Genomic DNA, 15,456 nt, shown 5'->3' with positions numbered 1-15,456 from the left:
GAATGAAAAAATAGGGATGGGCTGTTTGTAGGGGAGGGGACATGGAGGGTCAAGAGTCATAAATGTGGATCAGGAAAGAAGAAAGAAAGGAAGAGTGAAGCAGAGGAAATGCTCAGGTCTTTGTGGGGGTGGCGACAAGGCTCTGAGCAACAATGTCTGCAGTGGGACTGGAAACTCACAGCTCATGGGAAAAAAAATTCTGGCTAACTGCAAAAGCCACGACAAGCCTGAGTGGTTTCCCTTGTGTCCCCAAGCCCTTGCTGGCCCCAGGGACTGATGGCATTTGTGCTCACTCAGCTCCATCTCCCCACAGCAGCACCATGGGGGTGCTGACGCCTGCTCTGTGCAGTGCAAACAGGGGCTCCTGAGCCAGTGCTGCCGTGTCTGTGCCTACAAGGATGCAGCACCTGTGTGAGCTGGGGGAGAGGCCAGGGCTGCAGAGGGGGGATGTTGTTGGCAGCTGCATGAGGACGCTCTGGGACGCTCCTCTGGGCTGTCCAGGACAGTGGGGATGGATCAGCCCCTGCTCTGCTGCTCCTTGCCAGGGTCTCCCCCTTGCAGGGACCTTGCAGAGCACCAGCCATGCTGTTTGCCCCCAGCCTGCCCACGGCCAGCCTGGGGCTGCTCATGGAGATTTCTCTGCTCAGAATTGGCCTGACCAAGTGTTCCGGAGAAAGCCTGGCCAAGGAGCCTGGAGCCCCCAGGCCCTGCCCTGAGGTGTCAGCGCTGCCCCAGCAGTGCCCATGGCCTGTCCCTGCTGCAGCCCTGGCACTGCCACCCCCAGGGCTGTGCCTGGCCCCGAGAGCACTCAGGGCCTGCAGAAACAGGCAGGAGGGGGCAGGAGGGCAGCGGGGCAGCGGGGCAGTGGCACGGGAGCAGCACTGGCAACACCAAGTGCTGCTGCTGCTATTCACAGCTGCTGTGCCAGCACTGATCGACCCCAGCTCTGCACACAGACATTGCTGCTGCAGTTTCAGAGATAGGAACAAAAGGGGCATCTCTGGAGAAAACTTGGCAGGGAGAGAAATCCTTCAGTGTGTTTAAAGCTATGAAGACTGCAACCCTTTATTGACACAGGGAAGATGGAGAACCAGAATGAGCAATAGAAAACAGAGTGGCTTTTTTTCTGGACAGTATGATAAAACTAAAACAAAGTAAAATTAACCCCACAACCAAAACCAAAAGAAGTATTAAAGATGGCTGTTATTACAAGTGATTTGCAGAAATTAGCCAGCAATTTAATGTTCCTGAAAACAGCCAGTCACCAGTGTCCACACTGCAGCCTTTAGTTCCTGGTTCCTCAGGCTGTAGATGAGGGGGTTCAGGGCTGGAGGCACCACTGAGTACAGAATTGACAGGGACAGATTCAGGGATGGGAAGGAGATGGAGGGGGGCTTCAAGTTGGCAAATGTGCCAGTGCTGAGGAACAGGGAGACGACAGCCAGGTGAGGGAGGCAGGTGGAAAAGGCTTTGTGCCGTCCCTGCTCAGAGGGGATCCTCAGCAAAGCCCTAAAGATCTGCACATAGGAGAAAACAATGAACACAAAACAACCAAATGACAAACAGACACTAACAGCAAGAAGCCCAAGTTCCCTGAAATAGGATTTGGAGCAGGAGAGCTTGAGGATGTGTGGGATTTCACAGAAGAACTGGTCCAGGGCATTGCCCTGGCATAGGGGCAGGGAAAATGTATTGGCTGTGTGTAGCAGAGCACTGAGAAAGCCACAGGCCCAGGCAGCTGCTGCCATGTGGACACAAGCTCTGCTGCCCAGGAGGGTCCCGTAGTGCAGGGGTTTGCAGATGGACACGTAGCGGTCGTAGCACATGATGGTCAGGAGATAGTACTCTGCTGACATGAAGAACAGAAAGAAAAAGAGCTGGATTGCACATCCTTCATAGGAGATGTTCCTGGTGTCCCAGAGGGAATTGTGCATGGCTTTGGGCACAGTGGTGCAGATGCAGCCCAGGTCAGTGAGGGCCAGGTTGAGCAGGAAGAAGAACATGGGGGTGTGCAGGTGGTGGTCACAGGCTACGGCGCTGATGATGAGGCCGTTGGCCAGGAGGGCAGCCAGGGAGATGCCCAGGAAGAGGCAGAAGTGCAGGAGCTGCAGCTGCCTCGTGTCTGCCAATGGCAGCAGGAGGAAGCGGCTGATGGAGCTGCTGTTGGACATTTCTTCATTCTGTACATTGTGGACTATTGAAAGAAGACGTTGATACGCTGGGACATATTTCCGTGAGTCAATCCTATGTTTTTTTCCTCAGTAATTTACTCAAAAATTCTTCTCTTACTTTGGAGAAATGTCACTTCCTTTTTTTTTTAATTTTAAAGCTGTGGGTTTTGCTGTTAATATATTGCCCCCTTTGTTGAAGGGGCAGAAATCCTCCTTCAGCATTGCTCTCAGCCTGAGCATTGGGGACCCCAGAGGGAATAAATGACTCCCACTCCAAGAGGAGTCACACCTGTGGGCTCCACACAGCTGGCACATGGTGATTACACCACTCTCTATTTCAGGGTGACTGCACTTAAAATTTTCTGCAAAAATAAAGAGGATTCTTTGAAAGGTCCAATTTCAAAGCCAATTTCTCTGAACCCTTTTCTCTTTCCCTAGGCACCTGAAGATGGAGGGAATCCAGGTTTGATCTGGCTGTCTGCTGCCTGGAGTTGTGCCTACTGGGAGTTTCTCTCTCCAAGGCTTGTCCCTGCTAGTGCTGCCAGAGCCCAGCCCAGCCCTGGGGGCTCAGCTCTGCCCTGCACACCCCTCCCAGCACAGGGCACTGCCCAGGGGCATCTCCCTGCCAGCAGGGCCTTAAGGGCAGCTCAGACAAACTGAGATGCTCTAAGCCAAGGTGCTGCTGCTGCTGTCTGTAGGCAGAGGAGGGTGAGGAGGCACTTTGTGAGGGAGATGTGAGGCAAATCTGCTGATGCCCAGTGGGACAGTGCAGGAGTCTCAGTGACACAGACACACCTGACAGCCCCTTTCCCATGCCTTGAGGAGAAAGCTGAGAGCAGCCCTGGCCATGCAGCACCAGATCCAAAGCAGGAAGAATCTGCCTTGATGGGGGTGACTCCTTCCACCTCCAACTTCTCCCCACAGTCCATGGGGAGCTGCCAGGCAGGTTGAGAGCTGCCCCTGGCTGGTGGCACATGCCCTGGGCTGGCCAAGAGCCCTGAGGGCTGCAGGAGCTGCTCTGCAGGACAGCCCTGGGCAGCCCCGGCTGCAGCCCCAGCTTCAGCCCCTGCAGCCGTCCCTGGCAGCAGGAGCCATCCTGCTCTGTCCCTCTGACAGTTCCCACAGCCCCGATCTGCAGCAAAACCTCCTCCTCCTCCTCCTGTGCCTCAGAGAAACTGGGAGAGTCCCCCTAACACATCCCCCAGGCTGTGGGCTGTGCTGGCTCCAGGAGATCCCTCCAGGAGCACAGGGAACATTGCCCTGCACCCACAGACTCACCATGTCCAGGGCTGTGAAGATGTTTCCCCAAGTGATGTCTCAGCTTGTTGTCTTCCCAGTCCTGATTGCCTTCAACCTTTCTGTGCCTGGCTCCCGTCCCCTCAGTGCTTGCAGGCAGTTCCCTCAGCCCTGCTGGGCTGGGAGAGGAGCTGCTCCTTAGTAGAAATGTCTTTTTGAAGCTTTTCTTGGTTGAGCCTGGGAGCTGCCTCTGTGCCAGGAGACCAGCCCAGCTCAGCAGCACAGACACAGCACAAGGATTTTAATGACCCTCACAGGGATTTGATGCTGTTTACATCAGATTAAGTCCCTCAGTGGGTTGAAGAAACTTCTCAAGACTTCAAAGTTAAATTGAAACACCAAATTCTCCTGAAGTTCTAATGGATTCTGCTGAGGGATATGTCTGTGCAAGTTGATCAAACTTTGCTATTTTCAGTGCCCCCATACCCTACTAACTCTTTCCAGTGTGTCAAAATACATGCTAAAAGACTAACCTTTGAAATATCCTTGCTTTGTCTAGTACTCATTACCTCCTCCTTCTTGTCTTATCCTGTTTCCACCCAAATCTCTCTCCACACAGCCTCACAGTCCTTTCCCAAGCTTTCTCCCACACACATGCCTGAGTTGCAGGTATTGAATGTGATTTGCCACACACAAACTTTAGGATCTTAGGTTCAAAATCAGCTTGGTTAGGATGTCTCCATTTACACTGAGGGCATAGACCTTGTCATCTCTCAGAGGAACAATAACAACGTTTTTCACAAATCTTGCAGTGTAACAGTAACCATGCAGAGTGCCAACTTCTAGAAGCCCCAAAAGCCTCATGACACCCACAAAATCAAGCTGTTCCTCTTCTCTCTTGAGTGTCCAGACCCTCTTGTGCAGACCCTTCCCAGTCCAAAGCTACCAACCTCCCTGCTGAAGTTCGATATATTCCATCCAGTTAACAACACAGAAAACACAGAGAAAAATGACCAGTTTGCTGCAATTGTAACTTTTGTCAGAAGGTGGCAATATTACTCTAAAATACACAATGACCAGTGGCGGCAGGGGACCGGTTAATCCCAAACACCGAGAGTTACAGGGAATGCCGTCCCCCTTAAACCGGAATTACCCACACACAACCTGAATCCAAAAGTCAAAATCACTGCAGGGGAGGGTATCCCTTTATTAAGGGAGAAAGCATCCACCTCTTCTCAACACAGCACACAGTATACAGCAATTACAAACGATCACCCAATCACTTTGTCCTTCTCCAGCCCTTTCAGTTGCCCAAAACAAAAACACAGATCCAAGCTCCCTCTCGCTTCTTACTAAGTACATCTGACCAGTCACACAAACAGTCATTCACAGAGGCAGGACCCAATCAAAATAATTATTAAAATAGCAGCAATAAACAAGGATTTGCCCAGTTCACCCAAAGAACTGCTGGTGGATCTCCCTGACAGAACAAACCCTTTCTGTGGCCACTGCACCCTCCCGATGATTGCAAGAAAAACTGCCCAGGCTTGCGCTGAGTACAGAACGTCTTCTGCATCTTGCCAACTGCCTTTTAGACATGTGTAGGCATAATTTTAAACTTACAATTGTGTCTGCAGTCCAGCAGCATGTCTTGTCTGTCCCCATGATGAGCAGCTGGGGACCAGAGGTCCCTCCAGGAAGGTCCCAGAGACATCCATAGCCCAGGTTGCTCTTGCAGCCAAACAGAGTTTCTCATGGCAAACTCACCAATTGATAGAGAAAAGAGGACTCTCCAGCCAGTTTAAGTTAGAAAGTAGTATGTTTATTACAATGCTGGGCAAGCCCAGGAGAAATCTCCCACAAGGATGTGCAAAATACCCAGGGCTCTTGCCTTATTTTTTCCATCAAAATCTTACATATTCATTTAGTTACCCAATATGCCTATGGATATGAATTACCTAACACCCCATACCCTCACATTCTATTCAAATTAGCTCAAAGTGCTTTTGCACAGTCCTTGCGCAGTTCTTTCCTTCAAATGGGTCAGTGGGTGTTTGAAATGGGTCAGCGGTCTCCTAATGATGAAGTCAGGGAGCCTTCCTTGCCTTCAGCTTTTCACCTTGGTCTTGTTCCTAGGTTCTCGGGCCCTTTGACCGTAGTTCAAGTTCCCAACCTGGTTCTGGCTGGTTGCAGGGCCCAGGTGCAGTTATGGTTTCTTCACTTCAACAGTATTCCAACTGCCCAAGTTGACACAACAAAGACAAGCAAGTGATTTATTTTCCTATCTCTACTTGTTCAGCCACTGATTATTAACTTTCTACATTGCTTCTACTCTGATCATTATATGTGTAGCTTCTCTTCCTCATCTGAGCTATAAATCCTTTGATTTTTGCATCAGAAAGATGATGCTATGATTGATGTAAATACAATCAAGGTGTTGTATCAGGATGCTCTGCCTGGAGTGCAGTGAAAACGGCTTGAAAAATGCCCTTTTTGCAAAGCTTTCAGTGGTGGATGGAGAAAGGTAGCCATGCTGCTTTTGGTGTTGAGGAAATGCTGAAACTAGCCTGACTCATTTAAACTCTTCCAGTCCTTGCTGGGATGAGGAGCCCCTCAGCCTTCCCTGCTCCAGGCTGGACAAGCCCAGCTCCCTCAGCATCTCCTCACAGCCAAAGGGCTCCAGCCCCATCCTGGAGGCCCTTCCCTCACCCTGCTCCAGCTGCCAGACATCTTTGCTGCCCTGGGGAACCCAAACCAGGCCCCAGTGACCTGGATGATCCCCGTGCTTGATTTCCTGATCACACAGCCCTGGCCCCTTGTCCCCGTGTGAGGCTCTGGGGTGGATTCGTGGAACATCCTTGGTGGAAGCTGTGGCCCAGGTGAAATTGGGCTGGAGAAGGGCTGGCAAGGAGAGGGTGGAGTTGGGAAGAGCAGATGTGGGAAGAGCCAGGACCATTTTCCCTGGTTGTGCTGCTGTGCTGGGAGTCCCTCCACCTCTGCTCACAGGCACTGCCCTTGCAGAGACAGCGAAGGGCTGGGGAAGCACCTGGGTCACACAGGGCAGAGCAGGACACTATTTTATCTCAATGCACAATGATCATGGCTCCTTACTGTCTGTGCTGAACACAAGCACTGTAGATACTGATGTAGCAATACTGTGACTAAAGGCATCCCTTTATGGAAAATATTATGAAAGTTGAAAAAAAAAAAAAAGAAAAAGTAGAACACACCAAATAGAAACACATGGAACTAAGCAGTCTGGGCAGTCTGTAATGAGTTCCATTCTGAATGCTATGCAGAAACAAACAGGCACTTGATTGTTTCTGGAAACACAGAGTGGTCATATTCCTCAGGGCATCCTCAAGCTCCTGATTCCTCAGGCTGTAGATGATTGTGTTATAAACAAAATTAAGCCAAACTAAATATAATTAGAATAAGCGATAATTTATTTTGCGACTGAAATACGGTCCTCCTTACCCACAATCAAAAAGGGACAGCGCTGAGCCCGGGATCTGTGCCGGGTGAGCACACTCTGATCCAACCTCTATGGCATCGGATCCCCCAGTGCTCACAAAGGTGCCTTGGTCAGTCCAGGTTTTATACAGTTTTTCATAGCCTGGAGCAGAGGTCTTTCTTTTTGTTGTTGCACATATTCATGTAGTCTTTCTCTGCATTGGGCTGGACAAAACCATGTCTTTGAAACGATGAATTTGGTGAATGCAGATCTCGGTTGATGGGAAGCCGGCATTCAGATGTAGCTTTCCTGATGGCTCTGGTTATCTTAATCATCAATACTTGATGGGTGCTCATCGCTTGGGTGTTTCCTGGACAGTTTCTGAAAGGGCTATCTTTGAACAAGTAATTATTTGGTTTTTGACTGGGAATTAACACCAGCTGAGTATAATTTCAGGAACACACAACAGTGGGGACTAATAAGGGTAACTCCTTGCTTTTTGTGTGGGCGGATGATTTTTCATTGTGGACCAGGGTGACAACCAAGTTGGGTCCTTCTCTTCTGTAGAGGGTGCAACAAGAGATGGTATTGTATATCTAATAAAAGGAGACCTATGTGCCCCAGGTGTGCCCTGGAATTCCTGAGATCCTATAATTGGGATGTAGCACGTGATCAGTTTGATATAGTGAGTCCAGTCTGTGGGTAAGGTTTAAAGCAGGAGAATTTGGATATTTTTGAAAAAGACTGGGGATGGTGCCAGCTTGGTAAAATTAATTATAAGGCTCCCATTGCAGTTTAAGTCTTTGTATTTGAGATACAAGGGGGTATTTATGGTATTTCTGCCTGGTCAAATAGGAGAAGGAAGCAGCCAGCAGTTAGAGCTCTTGGAGAAGGGGAATTTTGAATAACTTAGAGGAGACAGCAGAAAGAATCATGACTGCGTGTGCTCAGTATTTTCGGAGGGGTTGTTGTTTTTGGGTTGGTCAGCGGGCTGTGGTCAATGGAATTTGTCATTGGGGTGGTCAGTGGGTGTGGTCAGTGGGGTGTCGGCACTGGTTTCTAGGATATGGGTGTGGTCAGTGAGTGTGTGTAGTGGTTATGGTCAGTGGGTCTGATCTTTGGAGGTATGGTCATTTGGGTGCTGAGTGGGATGTGGTCAGTGGGTAAGGTAAGCAGATGAGATCAGAGGGTGACCAGTGTGCCACCTATTCCTATTTCTGTTCCATCATTCCTGCTCTGATGAGGATGGATCCTCAGCCACTAGGAGGATGCTGATGAATTTTACTACTCCAGAGGCCTCTTCTTTCTTGAGATCTTCAGTTCCAGAATTCAGTGACAAAGGCTCATAAATATTTGTTAAAAACACCCTTGAGAAAAGCTCCTGGGGAAAACTTAATTTTTCAAATCTTTGGTGGTTAATTGGATAGATTTCAAAAATGTATTTCAAGTGAATATACTACATTGAAAACAATGCCAAAAGAAGTGATTTCTCCTGGTTCTTTTCCTGTTTATAGAGGGATATCAGAACTGTCCAACTGATATTGACCCCCAGCACCTTCTAATGCCGTCTAAATAGATACTAAAATCAAGTCCCTTCATGGATGATCAATCAATCACACTTTGTCCCCATCCCCATCCCCTCCTCACCATTTCCCTGGTCCAACCCCTCAGACTCCTCTGGACCAGGAACAGTGCAACCAGCAGGCTCAGAGCAGTGATTCTTCCCCTGTGCTCAGCAGTGATTGGGCAGCACCTCAAGTGCTGTGTCCAGTTCTGGGCCCCTGTCCCAGTCTGGGGTTCCTCCCCTGCCCCGAGATCACCCCAGAGGGACTCGAAGGTGGTTCAAACCCTGGTTTTCCCCGAAGCCGCCGAAGAGAGACTGCTGGAGACGGTTTTCTCTTTTCCCAAGGACTGTTTATTATTTCTTATCTCTGGGACCTTTTGCCTGGCCAGCAGGGTCTGCTCAGCCTGGCATCCATGGTGGAATCTGCCTGGTCAAGGCAGGGCTTATCTTATATAGTTAGTACTACGTATTAGATGTTTACAAAATTTTACCGATACAATACAATTTTATTAAATGGTCCAGCCTTGACCCCATCCAATCCAAGAGTGCCAACATGTCACCAAACATGGATGACATGGAGAAGAAGGAGGAAAAGGTGTCCACCCCCCAAATTCTCCATCTTGGCCACGTGTCCCGTATCATAAAAATTCAAGAAAACCTATTTATCTACGTTCTAACATTCTAATTTACACTCTACTCATCATTATTTTCTGTGTCTCTTCTCTTAATGTGGGCAGATTCTCCCAAGGAGCCAAATCCAGCCCCTGCAGCTCCTGGGCAGCACTCGGGGGTCTCTGAGGGGTCTGCCAGGAGGGTTTTTGCACCCCCAAAGGAGCCAGGGAAAAACCCTGGACTCCCACAGGCCCCCAATTTAGGAAGGACATGGAGGAGCTGGAGAGTGTCCAGAGAAGGGCTACAAGGCCGGTCAGGGATCTGGAACACAAGTCCTGTGAGGAGTAGCTGAGGGAGTTGGGGATGTTTATCCTGGAGGAGACTCAGAGGAGATGTCATCACCCTCTACAACTCCCTGACAGGAGGGTGCAGCCAGGTGGAGTTGGGCTCTTTCCCCAGGGAACAGTGACTGGACAAGAGGACACAAGCTTAGAGCTGCCCCAAAGAAGGTTTAGGCTGGACATTAATAAATATTCTTCACAAAGAAGGTGATTGGGCATTTGAATGGGCTTCCCAGGGAGGTGGATGAGTCACTGTCCCAGGAAGAGTTTCAGCATAGACTGGATGTGACACTGAGTCCCACGGTCTGGGTGACAGGGTGGCGTTAGTTAGTTGGTTAGTTAGTTAGAAGTTTAAGATGTGTCATTACAAGTTTGTGAAGTGTTATATGATTGGTTGAAAAATGCACATGGCAGCAAAGCTGTGGGAAGCAAAGCAATTTATGATTGGTGATAAAAGACATTTGCAAAGTTCATAGAAATATGTGATTGGCTAAAAAACTAATGTAAGGCATTGTAACTAAGAATGAGATGGCTTCCGATATTATGGTATTCTGCGTGACACCTTTAACGTCTCACCCTTCTATCAGAGTGGTGCAATAAAGCAATAAACTGTTTTTTACAATGTCTCTGAATTGCCCATCTTTTGTTATAATGATCTTCTGACAGGCATATTTTGGATATCAAGCCTGCCAATTGAAATCAATAGGGATTCAAAGATACCAGGTCTACCCAAAAGAAATCAGTAGGGATTTAGAGACAGCAGATCTACCCTGTTTAAGTCTAGCTGGATTTAGGGACACTCAGCTTATCCATTGAATTCAACAGGACTTTTGTGGAACTTTGGTGCTAAAATGAGACAACTTCGGTAAATGTGAGGGAAATGTTGGGCTCAATTCCAGGAATTTCCCTTCCAGGATCATGATGCTGATTCTGTAGAAGTCCTGGATGAATTCCTGGAAGTCAGTTCCAAATACCTGATCCCACACCTGCAACCTGTGCTGGAGCTGTGCCTCCAGGTAAGCCCAAAAATCTCTATTTTCAGTTCAAATTCTGGGAATTCTGAAGCCATAATAGAGATTTTTAACAACAAAATTTTTGGGGCACTGGGTTTAGCCATTGATGTCAATGCGAATTTAGGGACACCAGGTCCACCTAGTCAAAGCAATGAGGATTTTCGGGACACAAGTTTTGGGGGGCCTTAGGGGTTTTGGGTGATTCAGTTATCCAAGAGGTACCCAGGTGTATCCAGGTGATTTTTGCCATGATCCAGGATATACTGGGGGCTACCCAGGTGTATCCAGGTGATTTTTGGGATGTCCAGGTGATGTTTGGAGCACCCAAGTGTCCTGACTCTCCTGGATGGGCTGGGAAAAGGTAATGGCCACTGTTGCATCCTTTCAGTCAACAAGGACACAGATGACCCTCTGTGGTGGGGGGGCTGTCAGGGGGCACTTGAACATTCAGGGTTACCCCAAAACTCCAGGTGAGGGCCCCAGAGGTGGGAGGGAGCCCTGAGTTACCTCAGGAGATGATGCAGTGCAGGTCAGTGTGGTCGGTGCAGGTGTCATTCTGCACCGGCTCCAGCTCAGAGGTGGGCAAAGAGGGTGCCCCGAAATCTCAGGAGAGCAGCGGGGTCACCCAAATTGATGCACAGAAAAACTTCATAACCCACAAAGTAAATAATAGGTATGTATTTTATTGAGCACTGAGGTGCATGGGGGATAGCTCCTCCAAAAACAAGCACACCTTCGGTGACCTGCACCTCTCTTTTTTTCTCTACAAACTAGGATTGCACAATGCATCTAATACATATTAATTTCCTAATCCATCCTGTCCCCGCTTCATATTAAAATTAGCTCCACGGCACTTTGTGACTGCACACTGCACCTAGTTGTTTGTCCTGGTGGCTGTCTGGGATGAAGTAAGCAGTCTTCCTCTCAGTTTGAACTTCTAACCTCACCTTCTTTGCATCTTAGCCTTAGGTTCCTTTCCAGACTTTGATACCAGTTTTTGCTGGCTCAGGGGTCTAAGGAATCCCCGTTATCTGGAATGGGCCTCACTCTTCCATCCTGCTTGCACATTCTTGGCCCTCTATCTTATCTTGAAACCTTGCTCTGTCCTGTTCTTGCAAAGACAGTGAATGTTAAGCACTCAGAGAATATTGCCAGTCCCCTTCTAGTTAAAGCATCCTCCTGTATTTGTTCCCTTAACTCATTGATTTTAATTTTAATTTTCCCTTTTTCATTTCACAATGGCTCCTTGGTTCTATGAGCCCCAGTGCTTCGTCCTTGACCCTTGGTTCCATAGGGGTCAGGAGTCTCGATGGTCCCTCTGATTCCATGAGGCACCAGACTGTCCAAATGTTCTCTTTGTTTCCATGAGGTTCTGTAGTGTCTCCACGGTGTCCTTGGTTCTGCTGTCCATGTCACAACTGACCCATGGTTCCATGAGGTTCCCCAGTGTCATCATGGTTGCTGTCAGAGGCTGGATGAGATCAGTGTCCCAGACACCTTGGGATGAGCTGTCAATCAGTCACACAGTGGGCTGGTGCTGACCCAGGCAATGATTGCTCCAGCAATCACAAGTCCCACCTGGAGGAGGCCCATGAAGGCCCGGGGCTTAAAAAACCACGAAGCACGTTCTCAGTCCAAGTCCTTGCCTGCTCCTGTGGTCTGTGTCACACCAAAGGCATTGCTCCACACTCACCCCTGGAGCCCCAGCCCAGCTCCTGAGTGACCAAATGACCAAAAGTCCTACCTGGGAGAAGGACCCAGGAAGACTAAGGAGAATTTTAGGCAGACCACTAGGCAAGAGCACATCTTGACCCTACCTCCTCTTGGAATTTCTGTCTGAACAGTACTGGAATCCAAGAGTGTGCATCTCTGTTTCTTTTTTGTCTTTCTCTCTGTGTTTTCTATTTCTTCTGTTTCTGTCCTCTTCCAAATTTTGAGTAACTTGGGGAAACGGGAAATCCTAGACAGCGCCATCGGCTGCTGAGATCCTGCCTGCTTCCCCCTCCCCCCAGAGTGGCCAGACGTACCTGGAATGCTGCCCCTGATAAGTTTTTCCAAAAACCCCTGGGCCAAGGGGAAGGGAAGCCATCAGCCTGTGAGTGCTGCTTCATAAGTTGATATGGTCCTCAAAAACAGTTATGGGAAAACTGTAAGTCGAGGAAGGGATTTTTACACAGTGATCAGATTTACATTCTCCTGAATGGCTGATTCGCTGTGTCACAGGGCCGGGAGAAAACTGTTTTCTTGTGGTAAAATCTCCATAGACTGATGAAAAGTTCTCCTCACCCAAGCAAATGGGTGAAAGGCTATTAATAAAGATGGTAATTTGACTGATCTGTTTCTGTATGTTATCAGTGTGAAAGAAAAGAAGTTGTAGGGGGAAGAGAAATGTTCTGAAATATTTATTGAGATTTTTTTTTCCTTGTCGTTTCTAGTAATAAAGTTTTATCTTTGTACCTTTTAAAGTTTGAGCTAGTTTTGCCTTTCTCCTTATCCCATCTCACAGCAGAAAATGAGTAAATAATTCTAGTGGGTGCACTGGCAATCTGGCCAATGTTAAATGCACAGCAAACTTAATATTGAACTCTTCTTTCTTGACCTTTTCAGTTCAAGGATTCAGTGAGAAAAACTCAAAAGTATTTGTTCAAAACACCCAAACAAGGAAAGCCCCCGGGAATAATTTAAGTTTTCAATTCTTCTGTGATTAATTAGACAGATTTCAGTAGTGTATTCAATGTGAATATGCTATATACTATATTGAAAACAATGCAGGGAGAAGTATTTTGTCCTGATTTCTTTTTGTATTTATTGGTTGATACCAGCAATGTCCAATTGATATTGAACCCCTGAATCTTCTAATGAAGTCTGAATAGGTATGAAAATCAAGACCCTTCATGGATGACAATAAATAACACTTTGTCCCCACCCCCTCCCTCTAATTCCCTCATCTGACAACTGGAACTACAATGGATCAGGAATGGTGTGGCCAGCAGGAACAGGACAGTGATTCTTCCCTTGTGTTCAGCGCTGGCTGGGCAGCACCTCAAGTGCTGTGTCCAGTTCTGGACCACAAATTAGGGAAAACATGGAGAGGCTGGAGTGTGTCCAGAGAAGGGAACCAAGGCAGGTGAGGGGTCTGGAATACCAGTCCTGTGAGAATCAGCTGAGGGAGCTGGGGATGTTTATCTTGGAGAAGAGGAAGCTCAGGTGAGACCTCATCACTCTCTACAACTCCCTGACAGGAGGGTGCAGGCAGGTGGAGGTCGGGCTGTTTTTTCAGGGAAAAGTCACAGGGAAAGAGGACACAGACTTAAGCTACACCAGGGGAAAATTAGGCTGGACATTTGGTAATATTCTTCACTGAAAAAGTGATTGGGCATTGGAATGGGCTGCCCAGGGAAGTTGGTGAGTCACCATCCCTGGAAGTCTTTAAGGAAAGACTGGACATGGCACTGAGTGCCATGGTCTGGGTGACAAGGTGGTGTTGGGTCACAGGTTGGACTTGATGCTCTCCAAGGTCTTTTCCAGCCTGGGTGATTCTGTGATGATTGTGACACTGCAGGGCCCTGGGGAAGCAAGGGGTTATTGTGACACTGCAGGGCCTCATGGAACTTAGAGGACAATAGTGACACTGTGTAGACATGGCACCACAGAGCCAAGGGACCACCGTGACACTGTGGGGCTGCATGGAAGCAAGGAGCCCATTGTGACACCCTGGGTCCTCGTGGAACCACAGAGGCCACTGTGACACTGCAGGGCCTTGTGGAACCAAGGGGCCATTGTGCCACTGCCGAACCAAGGAGAGCCTTGTGAGAGCCTGGGCCCAATGGAATCAAGGGGCCAATGGAATCAAGGGGCCATTGCTCCACTGCAAGGACTCTTGGAACTAAGGGAACAATTGTGACACTGTGGTACCCCATGGAACCAAGTGTCCCTGTGACACTGCAGGATCTTGTGTAACCAGGTCTCCATTGTGACACTGCAGTACCAAGGAATTCATGGCAGCACTTGGGGCCTCATGGAACCAAGAGGCCAGTGTGACACTGCAGGGCCTTGTGGGACTATGCAGAGCATTGTGACAGAGCAGGACCCATTGTAAGGATGGGACCATTGTGACACTGCAGGGACCTGTGGAATCCAGGGGCCAGTGTTGCTCCTCAGGGACTCAGGGAATGAAGGAAACATGTCTGACACCATGGTGACTAAGAGGCCATTGTGGCCCTGTGGAACCAAGGAGAGCATTGCTGGACTGTGAGACCTCATGGAACCAAGGAATCACTGTGCTGACACTGTGGAACCCAAGGATCTGAGGGACTTTGTGACGCTAAGTCTCCCAAGGAACCAAAGGGATATTGTGACACTGGGAGGCCTTATGGAATAATGGAGACCATTGTGACACTCTAGGGCCTCATGCTACCCAGGTGACACCAAGTTACCTGGGAATCAAACCTCCCTTGAGACTTAGGCTGGATCCAGGGTCCAAATCCAACAAGATGAGGTTTAACAAGACCAAGAGCTGGACCTATCCTGAAACACCTCCAGGTACAGGGACACACTCACCTCTCTGGGCAGTCCACTGCAGTGCCCAATCACCCTCTTAGTAAAGAATATTTCCTAATGTCCAGCCTAAACCTCTCCTGGTGCAGCCTAAGGCTGTGTCCTCCTGTCTTGTTTCTATTCCTTGGGAAAAGAGCCTGAGTCCCATCTGGCTGCACTCTCCAGTCAGTGAGTTGTAGAGAGTGATGAGGTCTCCCCTGAGCCTCCTCTCCTGCAGGATAAACAACCGCAGCTCTCTCAGCCACTCCTCACAGGAATTGTGTTACAGACCCCTCACCAGCCTTGTTGCCCTTCTCTGGACACGCTCCAGCCCCTCCAGGTCCTTCCTAAATTGGTAGGCAAAAACTGCACACAGCACTCGAGGTGCTGCCCAACCAGTGCTGAGCACAGGGGAAGAATCACTGCCCTGCTTCTGGTGGCAACTCTGTCCCTGATCCATAAAAGTTCTAGGGCTGGGACGAGGGAAATGGTGGGGAGGGTGTGGGGACAAAATCTGACCAATTGTCAT

At 48.8% G+C, this 15,456-nt stretch overlaps 1 protein-coding gene across 1 annotated transcript; it reads right to left on the bottom strand.

Moving 5' to 3' along the window:
- Positions 1-1,238: 1,238 nt before the first annotated feature.
- On the bottom strand, positions 1,239-2,171 carry LOC306815926 (olfactory receptor 14A16-like; the record flags this gene model as incomplete). Its single annotated transcript, XM_079332422.1, has 1 exon — positions 1,239-2,171. One exon carries the CDS (start codon positions 2,169-2,171, stop codon positions 1,239-1,241), a length of 933 nt encoding a protein of 310 aa, XP_079188548.1.
- Between the last annotated feature and the right edge of the window lie 13,285 nt (positions 2,172-15,456).

Source organism: Erithacus rubecula (genome assembly GCF_903797595.1).
Source record: "Erithacus rubecula genome assembly, contig: scaffold_295_arrow_ctg1, whole genome shotgun sequence".
Lineage (NCBI taxonomy): Eukaryota > Metazoa > Chordata > Aves > Passeriformes > Muscicapidae > Erithacus > Erithacus rubecula.
This window is presented reverse-complemented; position numbering and strand designations above follow the sequence as displayed.